The 14,540-nt window shown below is 39.7% G+C and overlaps 1 protein-coding gene across 1 annotated transcript in view; it reads left to right on the forward strand.

Moving 5' to 3' along the window:
* Positions 1 to 7,435: 7,435 nt before the first annotated feature.
* The window catches only part of LOC138829680 (zinc finger protein 717-like), a 33,828-nt gene continuing 26,723 nt past the window's right edge, over positions 7,436 to 14,540 (forward strand). Inside the window, exons 1-2 of the mRNA XM_070026154.1 lie at positions 7,436 to 7,547; positions 9,528 to 9,586. Coding sequence (XP_069882255.1) covers positions 7,541 to 7,547; positions 9,528 to 9,586 — 66 coding nt within the window. The 5' untranslated portion in view covers positions 7,436 to 7,540. The remainder of the gene's footprint in view (positions 7,548 to 9,527; positions 9,587 to 14,540) is intronic.

The raw sequence follows: 14,540 nt of genomic DNA on the forward strand, positions 1-14,540 counted from the left end.
CATGATATTCCTGTATAAACCTTTGGATTGCCTCCTCTCTCTCCCTATCACGCTCATACAGAGTCCTTTGTATATTTTCAATCTTTTCATTTATCATGTTTGCCAGCAGTGTTTGTAGAGCTATTTGGGAACTCTCCTCTGGATTATTCATTATCTGTTCTGTCCCCTGATTATCATGGGTAGGAGTTGAGATACCCGGACTTGCCATTTCTCTTGTGTTTTTTTGGCTTACTCTGCCCATTTGGGATGAAAATAACACCAGTTTTGTGCTAGAACACTACCTTAAGGCAAGCATCAACCAAAGTCTGGATTTGCACAGTTAATAGTCTGCAGATACAATCTAGTTCAACAGATACACTCTATTCAACATCAAGCAACTATGGATTAATGGGCTAAGAACAGCAAAGAAGAATTTGGAAAACCAGAAATTATTAGGTTTAGTGAGAAATGTGGCGGGAAATAGGATGAGAGGGATGTGGAGAAGTAAAAGGAGAGTGAATTTAACCAAGTCCTAATCTCAGAGAGGAAAACGGATTGGACAGAATGATAGGAGTGAGATTTAAAAAAAAAAAAAACATGAAAAAAATGGAAAAAGAAAAATTTATAGTTAAAAAGTAAAACATTGAAAAAGTATGTAAGTTTAAAGAAATGATATTGAGAGAAGAAGGATGGGATGAGAGGAGGGGAGGGATAGAAAGGAGACATGAAAAACTAAAAAATAAAAATTCTTAAATTTAGTTACTTGAAAATTTTAAAGAGATAATGCTGCTATGAAAGAAGTTAAGCCTAAGAGGCTATGAACTGAGTAATACATTTCTGCATTAAGTGTGTACACAATGGGGTATGAGGTCTAATAATCGACAGTATATATCTGGGGATGTGCAAAACAGCAATTAAGTATTGTAGGGGCAGCAGGGAAATGGGAAGATCCTGTATTTCCCCTGTGTCCGTAACCAGTCTCTTGCTGGAGTCTCTGGTCTGCTTGTGGAGTTTGATTTTCCTGTGGCTTGATTGGTTTCTTAAGTCAGTTTGTTTGAGCAGGCATAAAAATGCTCTGCATTACCCAAGATTTTGTGATCCTCCTCCCAGGCTACTTCAGTGGGAGGGAGATCTGCTTTGAGTATCACAAAAGAGGGAAGATGGTTGTTTCCTCTAGTTTGGAGATGCTGTGATGAGGCTAGGTTCTGGGCAGGTTTGAGGCCTCTCAACAGACAGTAGCTTTTCCCTGAGGGGCTAGTTCTTGAGACACTCACAGAGCCCAGCCTGGAGCCATTCTCTGGGTTTATGTTGACTGAATTTCAATTGATGTCTAGGCTGCTGTAGGAAGGGGCAGCCTCTGGATCTGTTTACCCAGTGAAGAAAGTCACTCCTCTGGGGGTGGAGCTTTTCTGCTTGGGCGGGGTGACTTTCCCCTGGTGGAACTGAGCCTGGCAGGTCAATTCAGGTTCCTGTGACCTGCTAAATGGCTCTTTTATTTTCTTCCAAGGCCTGAGTTGGAACTAGCTGCTCAGCCAGGCCTTTGTCAGTATCAAAGATGGAGATCTCCTCTGCTGTGGGAGGGCCGGCCTTCCCTCCTCTGCTTGCTGAGGAGTGAGGATGCCAGGGTTCTACTCATGCCAGAGTCTTGGTTCCTGGGCTGTCACTGGTCTGCTCCTTGTCAATTCTTGCTGGTGTTGAATAGAATCCGCTCCCACACTGTGTCTGGCACCTTTGTCCCAGACTTCTCTCTGTTGTAGGTATTGCGGCTATGCCCACCACCCCTGCCGCCTCAGACACCTCAGACACCGCTACTTACAACTGCTCAGGTCTGTCTCCTTGCCTGGATTTTTCCCTCTCTGGCCAACCTCTCTGTACTGTGATGGCATACTTGATGTGATTCTCTAGCCTAGGACTGTTCACTGGAACACTAAAACTGCTTTCTATGCTAGAGCTTTTAGCCTCCAGCTTCTCTTCCACCATCTTCCTCCAAACTCCATGCCTCATATTTCAAATATACTTAGAGCTCAAAAAATTATGCCCTCTCAAAAACATATCCTCAAATATTCAACAACCACATTACTAAAAGGGCTAAGAGAAAACATAGGAGGAAATGTACTACATCTTTGACCATAAATGAAGTTCAAACCAAACAACATGAGTCTGACAATGTGGCCTAGTAGTACAGTGCTTGCCCACCATACATGAAGCCCTTGTTTAGTGTTCAGTACCACATATACGGAAAAAACTAGAAATGGCCCTGTGGCTAAAATACTAGAGTACTAGTCTGCGAAGAAGCTTAGGGACAATGCCCAGGCCCTGAATTCAAGCCCCAGGACTAGCAAAACAAAACAAAAACACAAAATAAACACTGAGATTCCATCTCACTATAGTTACAATGGCCATTATCAAGAAATCAAATAACATATGCTAGCGGGGATGTGGACCAACGGAAATGCTACTACATTCCTGATGGGAACATAAACTTATTCAACCATGCTGGAAAGCAGCATGGAAGTTCCTCAAAAGGCTAACTGTAGGGCTTCCATATGACCCAGGAATCCCACTCCTGAGCATTTACCCAAATGACCACAACCAAGGGCATACTAAAGCTACAGTACAACCATGATCACTACAGCATTACTTATTATAGCTAAAATATGGAATAAATCCAGATGTCTCTCCTTAGATGAGTTCATTAATAATTGTGGTATATATACACAATAGATTTCTATGCTTGCATCAGAAAGAATAACATTGCTCATCCATAGGAAATGGAAAGAATTGAAAACAATTATACTGAGGGAAGTAAGCGAGACCCAAAGAATCACTGGGTGCGTGCTTCCACTTATTAGTAATAATTAGAATATATCTAGGATATAACGGTCCTGTCTTTCTATTGTCACTATACTCCCTAAATTTCCAGTCAAGCAATATCATTTCAAACATTTACTCAACAATTATGGATAAATATTCCATTCAATGCCAGGTACTACTCTCATACTAGAAGACAGAAAAACACATTTAAAAAATAGACCTGGGGGGGCTGGGAAGGTGGCTCAGTGGTAGAGCGCTTGCCTTGCATGTATGAGGCCCTGGGTTCAATTTCTCAGCACCACATAAGCAAAAAGAAAAAAAGCCGGAAGTGGTTCTGTGGCTCAAGTGGTAGAGCGCTGGCCTTGAACTTAAGAGCTGAGGGACAGCGCCCAAGCCCAGAGTTCAGGCCACACAACTGGACCACCCCCAAAAAAATTAGACCTGGGAGCTTATCTCAGAGTAGCAAGAAGTAAGCAACCATTATACCTGCTCTGGCTTATGAAGGTCCAAGATAAGGGACTCTTTCCCCCTGAAATGACTCAGTCCTGCATTTCCCTGTTGAGGTAGGAAATATCAGTAGGTTAGTAGTGGTCGGTGTGGAGTTTATGAAATACATGGGGCATACCACAATATTTATACAATACCAGAAATACCATTTATTGCCAGGGAGTAACCTAAGGACATACAGCAAAAGAAGAAAACACTAAAGCTTTGTAAGAACTCCTGAGTTGTTTAAGAGCATTTAAAGAACATAATGGAAAACAAAAAAATCATTTATGCAACAGAAATAACCACTTATATTCTCCCTCTTCAGAAATTCCACAGAGCAGTGGGAGATAGGTCCAGAGGCTTATCCTCCCCATATCTGCAATTGTACAAATGTCTGCCTGCCAAGAGTGGGAACAGGTATCTCTCACCTTCCTAGGCCCCCATTTTCTCTCACAAACAATAATCAGCTAGTGTTAGTGGAACTTCTCAGTGTGCTGAGGGCAATAGAAGCAGCAGCTTGCCTGGTAAACCCTGAAGAGCCTGTGTACATGTTCAGGTTTGGCCCTGGAACAGCTCTGTACAAAAGCAGAATTCTCCAAGAGTCTTGATGTAAGCAGAGAAATAAACAAGTGCTATCCACAGTTGCTACACTATGTCATTTCATTTTTATTAAAAATAATGAGATATGCAAAGTGTCAGTAAGCGTGACAACCAGGGAAAAAAGTAGCTGTTGTTAGAGGATCCAAACATCAGATTTGAAAGAAAGATTTCAAAGGAAAGAAAAGACAATAATAATCACATACAGGAAACATAGTCTCAGTGAGAAGATGAGCTCAGTGGTAGAGTTAGGGAAAATGGTGAGAGTGATTGAGTGTAAAATGGATATATAAAAATATATATATGAGCCACCATGTTCTGGTGTCTCATGTCATAATTCTAGCTCTTCAAGAGGCTGAGATCTGAGGATCGGGGATTATAGCCAGTCTACCCAGAAATCTAAGACACCCTAATCTCCAATTAACTAATCCAAGTGCTGGAGGTGGAGGTGAGATCGAAGTGGTAGGCAGCAAGACTTGAGGGGGATAAAAAGCTCAGAAATACTGCCAAGACTAGAACACAAGAAAATGTATACATTCTACTATACTTCGGATTGCATTATGATATTTGCATAAATGTTTATAATCTATTCTATTCACCATCACCCCAATGTCATTTTCCCTGCATCATCTGGTAATTTTAATATGTTTCATTGTTATATTTTCATATATTCAAATGATCAATATCAACTGTTTCCTTTCTTCCTGTCAAAGTACTGTATAAGCATATAAATAAGCAGATCAATGAAAGCTATTGAAATTATTTTAGGAAAGAGAGGGGATGAGAAAGAATAATTGAGTGAGTTCAATAAAGTTATATTCTTGTATTAAATTTTCAACATGAATCTCCCCTATGCAACTAAAATATGTTAATAAAAACACTTGGTTTTACATGAGTAGTTGATAGCCAGTATCCTACTTAATGGTGAAATCATGTGTACTTATAGTCTAAGATCAGCCAAAAGATAAATACATCTACTCTCACCACGTTTAACTTGCACTGTACTGCAGTTGCTAGCAAGGTCAATTTGACAATACAAACACAAGTATCTATGTAAATAGGAAGGGGTGTTATTATCTTTATGTGCAGGTAACATTAACTTTCTATTTGTGCCATCCTGGGGTTTTAAGTCAGGGACTGTGTGCTGTCCCTGTGCTTTTTCACTCAATGCTAGAGCTCTACCACTAGAGCTGCAGCTCTACTTCTGGCTTTCTGATGGTTAACTGGCAATAAGATTCCCATATACTTCCATGCCCAGGCTAGCTTCCAAGACCAAAGCTCTGAAGTCAGACTGCTGAGTAGCTAGGATGACAGGTAGCAGTCAGCTTTGGGAAAAGCTGACATTATTTTTAATTAGAAAATCACAAGAATACACTGAAAGTTATTGTAGTCACCAGTGGAGGTCAATGCACTAACAGCATATAATTTTTGTATAAAAATAATTGGACATATATGTGAGCAATGAACAATTTTAAATTAATGTAGGAAATCAAGACTATTTATACTACTTTAAAGAAATGAAAAATGCATTTATGGGTTGGGAAGGTGGCTAGAGGTAGGGTGCTTGCTTAGCATGCATGAAGCCCTGGGTTCAAGTCTTCAGTACCACATCCACAGAAAAAGCAGAAAGCACTGCTATGACTTAAATTAGTAAAGTGCTAGTCTTGAGCAAAAGAAGCTCATAGACAGTGCCTGGGCCCTGAGTTGAAGTCCTAGGACTGGTAAAGGAAAAGAAAAAAAGAAAGAGAATAAGAGATATTGATCAGAAATATAACCTTGAACAATGAAAAGTACAGGACAAAGCTAGTCTTGGAAGCACTCCCCTTTTTACTTGATCCTTATCGCCTTGCCTCTGAAGGATTGACTTTTACAGAATATATTTATTGGTTTTTCTTTATATTATTATATATGCTCCTCAGTTGAAGTCCATACACCTATTTATGTTCTATGATCTCCACTTTCACGAGGAATAACTCAGGTCTACTAAAGAGGCCTGGAGAACCCAAACACTGGAGGACTGAATATTAGGCACAAAAGTTTCCTCCCAAACCTTGCCTGAACCAATGTACAGGTTCAGCAAATATCACAGTAAACCTTTAAGAGAGATGAATAGGATCTCAGATATGAGGGAAGGAGACAACAGATGTATTCCACAGTCTAATGGATAAGGTCTGGGAAGACCAGTCTGAGGTTTCCTAGGTATGCAGCCTTGAGTTACCTAGAGGAACATTTAGGATCACAGAAGAGATAGCAATTCAAAACGAAGGATGGAAACTCGGAAACAGACTGGTTTGGGGCAAATGATCAGGCATCCCATCAACACAGACCTACCTTAAACTTCACTCCTCTACCCAAACCCACATTGATCCTGATCCTCCAAACCACCATCTCTTTGAAGAGTAAGGGAGGTGTGGATCCATGGTCTAAGAAAGCCCTGTGAGGGAACGTGTCAGGAGTTACCTGAATAAACTATTAAAGAAAAAGTAAGGGGGCTGGGAAGGTGGCTCAGTGGTAGAGCGCTTGCCTTGCATGCATGAGGCCCTGGATTCGATTCCTCAGCACCACATAAACAAAAAAAAAAGCCAGAAGTGACACTGTGGCTCAAGTGGTAGAGTGCTAGCCTTGAGCTGAAGAGCTGAGGGAAAGAGCCCAGGCCCAGAGTTAGGCTCCACCAGCAGACCCCCCCCCCAAAAAAAAAAGAAAGAAAAAGAAAAAGAAAATGGAGCATAGCAAAAACTCACAGATGGTGCCCAAGCTCTGAGTTCAAGCCACAGGACCAACAGCAAAAAAGGAAAAGAAAATAAAAATTTCTTAACGGAAAGACAAAATTCAGAAACAAACAACCAAAAACTCCTTAAGATTTCATAGGTGGAGTTTGGGAGTTTCAGGGAAATCAATTTTGAGAAATCCAAGTTGAGAAAAGAATTATGTTGCCTATCTACCTATTTTATTCCATTACATTACATTTATTACATTCCATTACATTTATTACATTACAGCAGTGTAAAATGGTAGGGGCTGCGAATACCGTTTTAAAGTGAGAGGAGAGATATTCAAAAACTGAAGGCAAAACGGAGATGTAACATATATTCAGGAGAACATAAGAGAAGAACAAAACGAAAACAACAACCCAGTCTCATCACCTCAACTGCATGATTAGAACTAAGAATTAAAAAGCCAACTTATGCAATGCTCCTAACACATTTCCATCTTCGGATTGGTCGTTGAATATTTCAGGAGCCAGACAGTGATTTTCAGGAAGGAACTCGCATTTGCTCCCTGGGCTTGGAGAGGAAGGTCTGCAGACTTACTCGGAGTCCTGGGAACTGGGATCTGGCACTGGTCGGAATCCCAGAATCAAGCCCACTTCCTGCACATGGCGCCTTGCATTGTGGGAATTGTAGTCTGCGTTGGGGCACAGATCCTTGGAAAGTGATGGTTTGGGGGAGGAGGCGGGAAGTTCTTTCTGCGCATGCGCCTCTCCACCCACTGTTGATTTTTTTTCTGTCGGCTAATTCCGGGTTCTTTCCTTCCGCTTCTGCGGGAAGTGCTTGGAAGTTCGGTGTTGCTTTCCCGAGGTCTGAGCCCCGAGGCAGGCGCCCAGCTGCTCTTCAGGGGACCTTGGGAGCTGTAACTTGAAGGAATCTCAGGCTGCGGAACCATGTCAGGTATGAATGCAAGCTGGGTGCAGGACGGAGTCAGCCCCACGTGTGCCTCCTGTCTGGGCTTGGTGATTTGTTTGGGGTTCGGGTGTTTGTGCTGCCATTGGCCCGCGAGCCTCCAGAAGCCGGACACTGGCTCCCGGAACCCCAAGAGCAAGCTGGGTGGCTCTCCAGACGAGGAGAGCCGGGAGCTGTGCGTGTGAACGCCACGACTGAGAGATGCTGCCGGCACCCACGCCACCTGATTCACTTTGCCCAGCTGTAAGCTGAGCACGGAAACGGTTGGGTACTCTCTCCCCAACTCTCTCAAATCATTTGGTGGTGTTGGAAGATTTCGACCCTCTTTCAGGAGGGGACGGCATCTGGATTGAGGATTAAGCCAGAGCCTAGTGATCAGAGGGGGCATGAGACTATGTACTGATCCCTAATCCTAGTCTCACTGGTTTATTCAACCTCTTCCCACTGTCAGTTCTAGTATGGGATCCCTCAGACTTATTCTAGATGTCGCATCAATGGATTTCCTGACGCTACTTCTAACATGTTAGTTTTTCCTGGCCGTTTAGGAAGTGCTGATCTAGAAAAAAGTTGGAGGGAATGTATATTGCTCAAGGATATATGATGCATAGATATAACCTGTCCTGAAGATTTAGCTAGTGTTACCCGTTTTGTCACAATCTGCTCAAAGAAGTATTATTTTACATAGAAAATTCTTTTTGCCATTTGAAGTCAGTGAATCATAAATAGTCCTTTAAAATATCAAATAGAAAAATGTTGATCCTATTTTCATCCTCTTCACGTCCTATGGCTTCTGCAACTTCAAAATGTTATGGATATTCCCCACTTGATTTGTTTCTGAGAAATTGCAATTTCTCTATATACTAATGAGTCTATTTTACATCACTTAAAATGAGAGAGACTGCCTAAACATGCATTCCTAAAAACTTGATAGATCATTTAATAATATAGAAAATTAAGTTAATATATAATCTATTAATATAATTTAAACGCAATTCTACATAATTGTGCAAAGAAACAAAAGAGCTGTGGATAATAGCATTTCCTGTGTAAGAAACCAACCAGCAAGTACCAGCCAAATCACATAGCTATTTGATTTAAGTTTTGTGGATCTACATTTTGGGGTGCCTTCAACTTGCTATTTTGTGTTAATATTGTTTAAATCACATATAAGACTTTAATCTTCTAATTCCTTCCCTGAGGATAGTTGATTGGAATTGTGTCTCTCCTATGACCCAGTATTTTATGTTCATCTTATTAGGCCTTGTACCTTCAGCATTATGGCCAAGGTTCTTCATATGACTGTTTAGGAAAGTGAGCATTACTGACATAAGATCTTTAGTGATGTCTATTTGGCCAAAGTAGGTTAAATGGCAAATTGCAAGTCCTTGCATAAGGGTGCTCTGAGTATTTGGATACAAGGAAATGTGTCATTTCACAACCATTATTGAAACATTATAGCACTAGAAACATGCATTGCATATGTGCTTCCTGTATAACTTTTGTGAAAAATGCTGAGCTATACTATACATGTAAATATGGAAATGAATGAGGGGGAGTACAAATGCCCAGTGGAGTGCTAGGATCCCTTTGCATTAAAATAAACATAGTTCATGCATCCCTAAGTGTATTTCAGTAATGAAATACATGAATGAATACATACCACATTAATGAAATGTGGTATGTTTTTATTTTTCAATTATTTTTGTGGGATGTTAGTTTTTTTAGTACTACATGTATATTAACCTAGAAATGAATTGCTTTTATACTATCTATCTACCAATTAATCAACTATAGATTCATCTTTAGTGGAGTGTTTGATTAATGCTCTACTTGAGACATAAAAGATACTGGTTCTCCCATAAGAAGGCTTTATGCTTTTCCAGCCCATGTATAATGTTTTAAGCAGGAAAATCTGGGGCAAAATCCCATAGGTTCTTTCCTGACTATCTCATTTGCCTTGTCTCCCAGCCATGCTTCCAGAATCTTCTGTCCATTGTCAACAACAAGAAAGAATGAAAGGATCTCTGGTGAGTTGCTTTTGATTTCTCTGTTTTACATTCCATTTCATGAACCTAATAGTGGACAAGATTGAAAAACAGAAAAACAGATTCAACTTCAGGAACATGCTCCTGAATCAGATAAAGATGGCTTGTAGACTTTGTACATTCTAAATCTGACATTCTGGCTGAGTTGAGTAGAGATTTGCTTCAGTTTGTTTCTAGTTTTTCTGATGTTGTTAGAAGTAGTCAAACTTGTTAAGGGATTCACTGACACCAAGGAGGTGACTTCTCATGGAACAACTGGTCAGAGATCACATCCCCGTGAATAACATTAAACTGTCCTAATAAAATTTTTACTATAGTTGCTAAAAAGTGTGGTCACTTATACCTTCAACTATTGAAGAGTACTGAGTAAGGTATGTGTACTTACATTACTCTTCATACATACTTATTGGACTGCTTCATAGCCTTTTTCTACTTGAAACTTAGGCTATATATGACCATATATATAGTCTATGTCCTTTCTAGAAATCCCCTCTATGTTTCTCAAAGGTCTCCTGACTAGCTTTTTTTTTTTCTGTATTTTTTTTATTCTTTCTGTTTCTTGCTTACTAGCTTTCTTTCTCTCTTCTCTCTGTTTTCATCTGTTTTACTCTCTCTTTTTATCATTGTTTCTTTCAGACCCTCCTCCCTCCAAAAATTTCTCTTCCTTTTTTCCTTGCTTCACATGCTCTTATCTGGGAGCTAGTATTTCTTTTTTTCTTTTTCTTTTTCTTTTTTTTTGTCCATTGTAAGGCTTGAATTCTTGGGCCTGGGTACTGTCTCTCAGCTCTTCAGCTCAAGGCAAGTACTCTACCACTTGAGCCACAGTGCCTTGTCCAATTTTGTGGTAGTTTATTGGAGCTAAGAATCTCACGTACTTTCCTGCCCAAGCTGGCTTTGAACCGTGATCCTCAGATCTCAGCCTCCTGAGTAGCTAGGATTCCAGGCATGAGCCAACAGGACCTAACTAGAACTAGTTTTTCGTACTGATCACTTTTCCTTTGCTGACATGGCTCTTAGAATTGACATTTTTACCCATTATATAGGAAAATTGTTGCTAAATGTAAGCCGAGGTACTTCTATGAAGAGTCCAGAGCTAAAGAAAATTAGAAAAACACAAAAACATAGACAGATAGGGAGAAGGAGAGGTGCTAAGGCTCACTGCCAGTTGGGCCCCGAGTTTCTTCAACTAAGCATTTTTATTTGGGTTCCCACAGGGAAGGTTACCATGAGTACATGCAAAATAAATAAATAAAAGTAAAACATCTCTATTAATATTACAATCAGAACCAAAAAGAGTTTGTGAAAGACACTTGTTGCCTTATTCTTTTGAGACAGGAGACTGTAGCCCAGACAAAGTTCAGACATGAAGTCCATCTTACCTAGCCTTCAAGGTCAACAGCATCCAAAGTTCATTCAGCTCCAGCCTTTCTAGCACTAAGGCAGGGGGTTGGCACTCCAGTCTCTTAACCAGCTCCAGAGTTGTCTGTTTTAAGTTTTCCATGGCCAGCTCTCAGTGTACTAAGTGTAGTGTGGGTGGAGTTCCAACCTCTCAAACCTTTTCCACTTTCAGCTCAGCTTCCCTACAGATAATTAAAACCTTATACCCATCAATACACAGCAAAAAAAAAAAAAAATTGATGAGCCTGATCCTATTGCCTTTATCTGATCTAACTTCATATGATATGGTGGTGTAGTTTTATATTTTCTTCTTGCTCCATTTGAATAGTTTCATTCACTGCCAGTATTAGATAGAAGCTGGTTTTTATAATAAACAATACAGTGACCAGGTTTTTTACATTTGAAATATCACTGGTAGCAAAAGGTGACCAACATCTGCTCAGTGATAGACTTTGATCTCTGAAGAACTCCCTACTCGGTAATATATTTGGAAAATATTCTTGGGAATCCACCTGGAGAACTAATTCAGCACTATGTGATACACTTGAAAAATAGTCAGTGAAAAGATATACAAAAATTGAAAGTAAGATGCACAGATTAGAATAATTTGCATTTTTGTACAGGCGCCAGTCGCTCAGGCCTGTCATCCTAGCTACTCAGGAGGCTGAGATCTGAGGATCATGGTTCAAAGACAGCCAGAACAGGAAAGTCCATGAGACTCTTATCTCCAATAAACCACTCAGAAAAACGGAAGTGGCACAGTGGCTCAAGTGGTAGAGCATTAGCCTTTAGTTGAAGAGCTGAGGGACACTGCCCAGGCCCAGAGTTCAAGCCACACAACCAACAAAAAAAAAAACATGAATACTTTGCATTTTTGGTCCATGTATGTTTGTTATTAATGCTATTTGCTAAAATGTGGTTTAACATTTGTTCATGAATTTTATTTTGATTTTTCCATGTTCCTTTTTTCAAACAGTTTTATTATTATCAGCTTTAAGTAGTTGTACAAAGAAGTTGCCATTCTACAAAACAATATGTCTGACAACATTGTCACCCATTGCTCCTAACCTACCCCTTCTCACTTTTTTTTTTGTTAAAATTGAGATTGGGTGATTACATAAATCATAGTATTGTGGAATAGAGATGCTTAGTTGAAGTCACACATTTTTACCTTCACAAGACAAATTGTCATTATCATGGTCTGTAAAGTTTGTGAATTTTATGAGCTTTGTCAATACAAATCATTCCATATTCCTTTTGAAGACAGGTCTTATTATGTTGTCCAGCATACTCTTGAACTTGTTATGTAACCTAGCCTGGCTGGTCATCCTTTTTGAATTTCCCAAGTTCAGGGTGTATGGTGTGTTCCATCCAGTGTGGCTACATCAACCATTTTCAATTCAGAGTTCACTAATAGTACATATGGCTGCATTGTTGTGCAGCCATCTCTTCCATCCATGTACAGCATGTTTCATTTTCCATGTATGAAGCTGTATAATCATTAATAGCTCCTTTTCCTCTCTACCCCAGTCTCTGGAACCATCTTACTTTTTGGCTCTATGACTTTGTTCATCCTTGGAAGCTCAGTAAGGGAAATCATACCATGGCTGTGCTTTTATGACTGCTGTATTTTACTTAGCTTAATGTATTCAAAGATCATCCCTGCTGTAAAATGTAGTAAACTTGTCTTCCTTTTCAATGTCTTTATCTATTCTTTTACCTGTGTCTAACTTTTGGTTGTTGTCAGTACTTGCTGTGAAGTGATTATCCAAATACTTCTTCTCATCCCTGCTTTCTCTTCTGCTGGGTACAAATCTAGAAGTAGAAGTGCTGGACCATATTCCTATGTAATTCTCTATTTAGTTCTTTTTAGGGCTGTCCATACCATCTTTGATTGTTTTACATTCCTGCCAGACATGCACCAAGGTTCAAATTGAATTCACATCCTTCCCAGTCTTTGTTAGACTTTTGAAAGATTTTTGTTGTTTTTGTTTAAAACTCTGTGCATGCTAACATGATAAAGTAGTTATTTCTGTAGAATTTTGATTTGAATTTTTCTCATGACTATTGATACTGAACTTTTTTATATTTTAATCAATTATTTCCAGATATTTTTTTAAAGTGTCTTCAATCGTTTTTTCTCATTTTAAAATCAGATTTTGTGTGTGGCAGTTTATTGTATAATTTTGTTTAATATTTTAGACATCATTCCAATTGTTAGTGATATTTGGAAATCTTTTCACTCATTCCATGCTTTTGCTTCTTTGTTGATCATGCCTTTTGATGGACTTCATCTTGCTTGGTTTGCATCAGGACTTTTGGTGTTCTATCCAAGTAGTAACTGTCAAATCTAATGTCATGAAGCTTTCCTGCCCTCCACTCTTCTCCTCCTCCTTTCCCTTTCCCTCTTTTTCCCTCTACTCCCCTCCTCTCTTGTCCTTTCTTCTTCCTTCTTTTCCCTGCCCTTTTGTTCCCCTTCTCTCAGCCCTCCACTCATTCTCTTTTCTCTTTATGTGTCAGATGAGGACTTGCTGTGTTGCCACAATTGGTGTCTATCTTAGAAACTCATGTGCTACATCTACTTTACCCTCCACCATGCCTTTGTTGTGTAGTGCTGGAGCTTGAACTCCAGGTCTGCTTCCTCATTCACTGTTGGCGCTGTCACTTGAGCCAGCTCCCACCTTTTGTCTAAATGCTTAATTAGAGTTGTCTACCCCGGCTGGCTTCCAAACCTCAGCATCCTTCACAGCTGGGGAAGGAGAACAGTCTTGTGCCTGAAGCCCTGCTTTTATTTTTCTTGTCTGGAACATTTAACATTAACAATTAATTGGATACTACAATGAAACAAGATGATCATGTAGAACTCATGTTCAACTTAAACTCAGATACTTCAGTTTCAAATTAAGTGTTGCATTTTATATCTAATAATTGTAAGTGTTCTTCTAACTATGGGAGATTTTGTTCACTCAGCAAATGGATTATGCTAGCACAACTCCACATAGCAATTGTTTTATAATTAATTTACTGTTTTTATAGAGGTGATGTACAGAGAGATGAAAATTCCATGAGTCAGGTAATAAGTGCATTTCTTCTCTTACAGAGTGTTCCATTCCCTCACTCTCACTCAATCACTCCCTTACATCTCTACTCATGTGTTGTTCTATAGTTTACTTTCATCAGTTTCTCCTAATCATCCTCTGCTGCACTTTTCCACCCTATTTCCCTCCAGTTCTCTGACTTTTGCCCAGTCTCTACAAGATCTACATATGAATACAGCAAACATAATTTAAAATATTTATTTTTGTTTCAAAGGTGAAGTAAGAAACTGGCTGCCTTTAGTATTCTATAAATTACAGTGTTAATGCCAGGCACCAGTGGCTCACATTTGTAATCTTAGTGACTCAGGAGGCTGAAATCTGAAGATTGCAGTTCAAAGCCAGCCCAGGCAGAAAAGTCCATGAGACTCTAATCTCCAATAAACCATCTGAAAACTGGAAGTGGTACCGGGGCTCAAGTGGTAGAGCCCTGGCCTTCAGCT

The sequence above is a fragment of the Dipodomys merriami genome, unplaced genomic scaffold, assembly GCF_024711535.1.
Source record: "Dipodomys merriami isolate MVZ:Mamm:240054 unplaced genomic scaffold, mDipMer1.0.p SCAF_175, whole genome shotgun sequence".
Lineage (NCBI taxonomy): Eukaryota > Metazoa > Chordata > Mammalia > Rodentia > Heteromyidae > Dipodomys > Dipodomys merriami.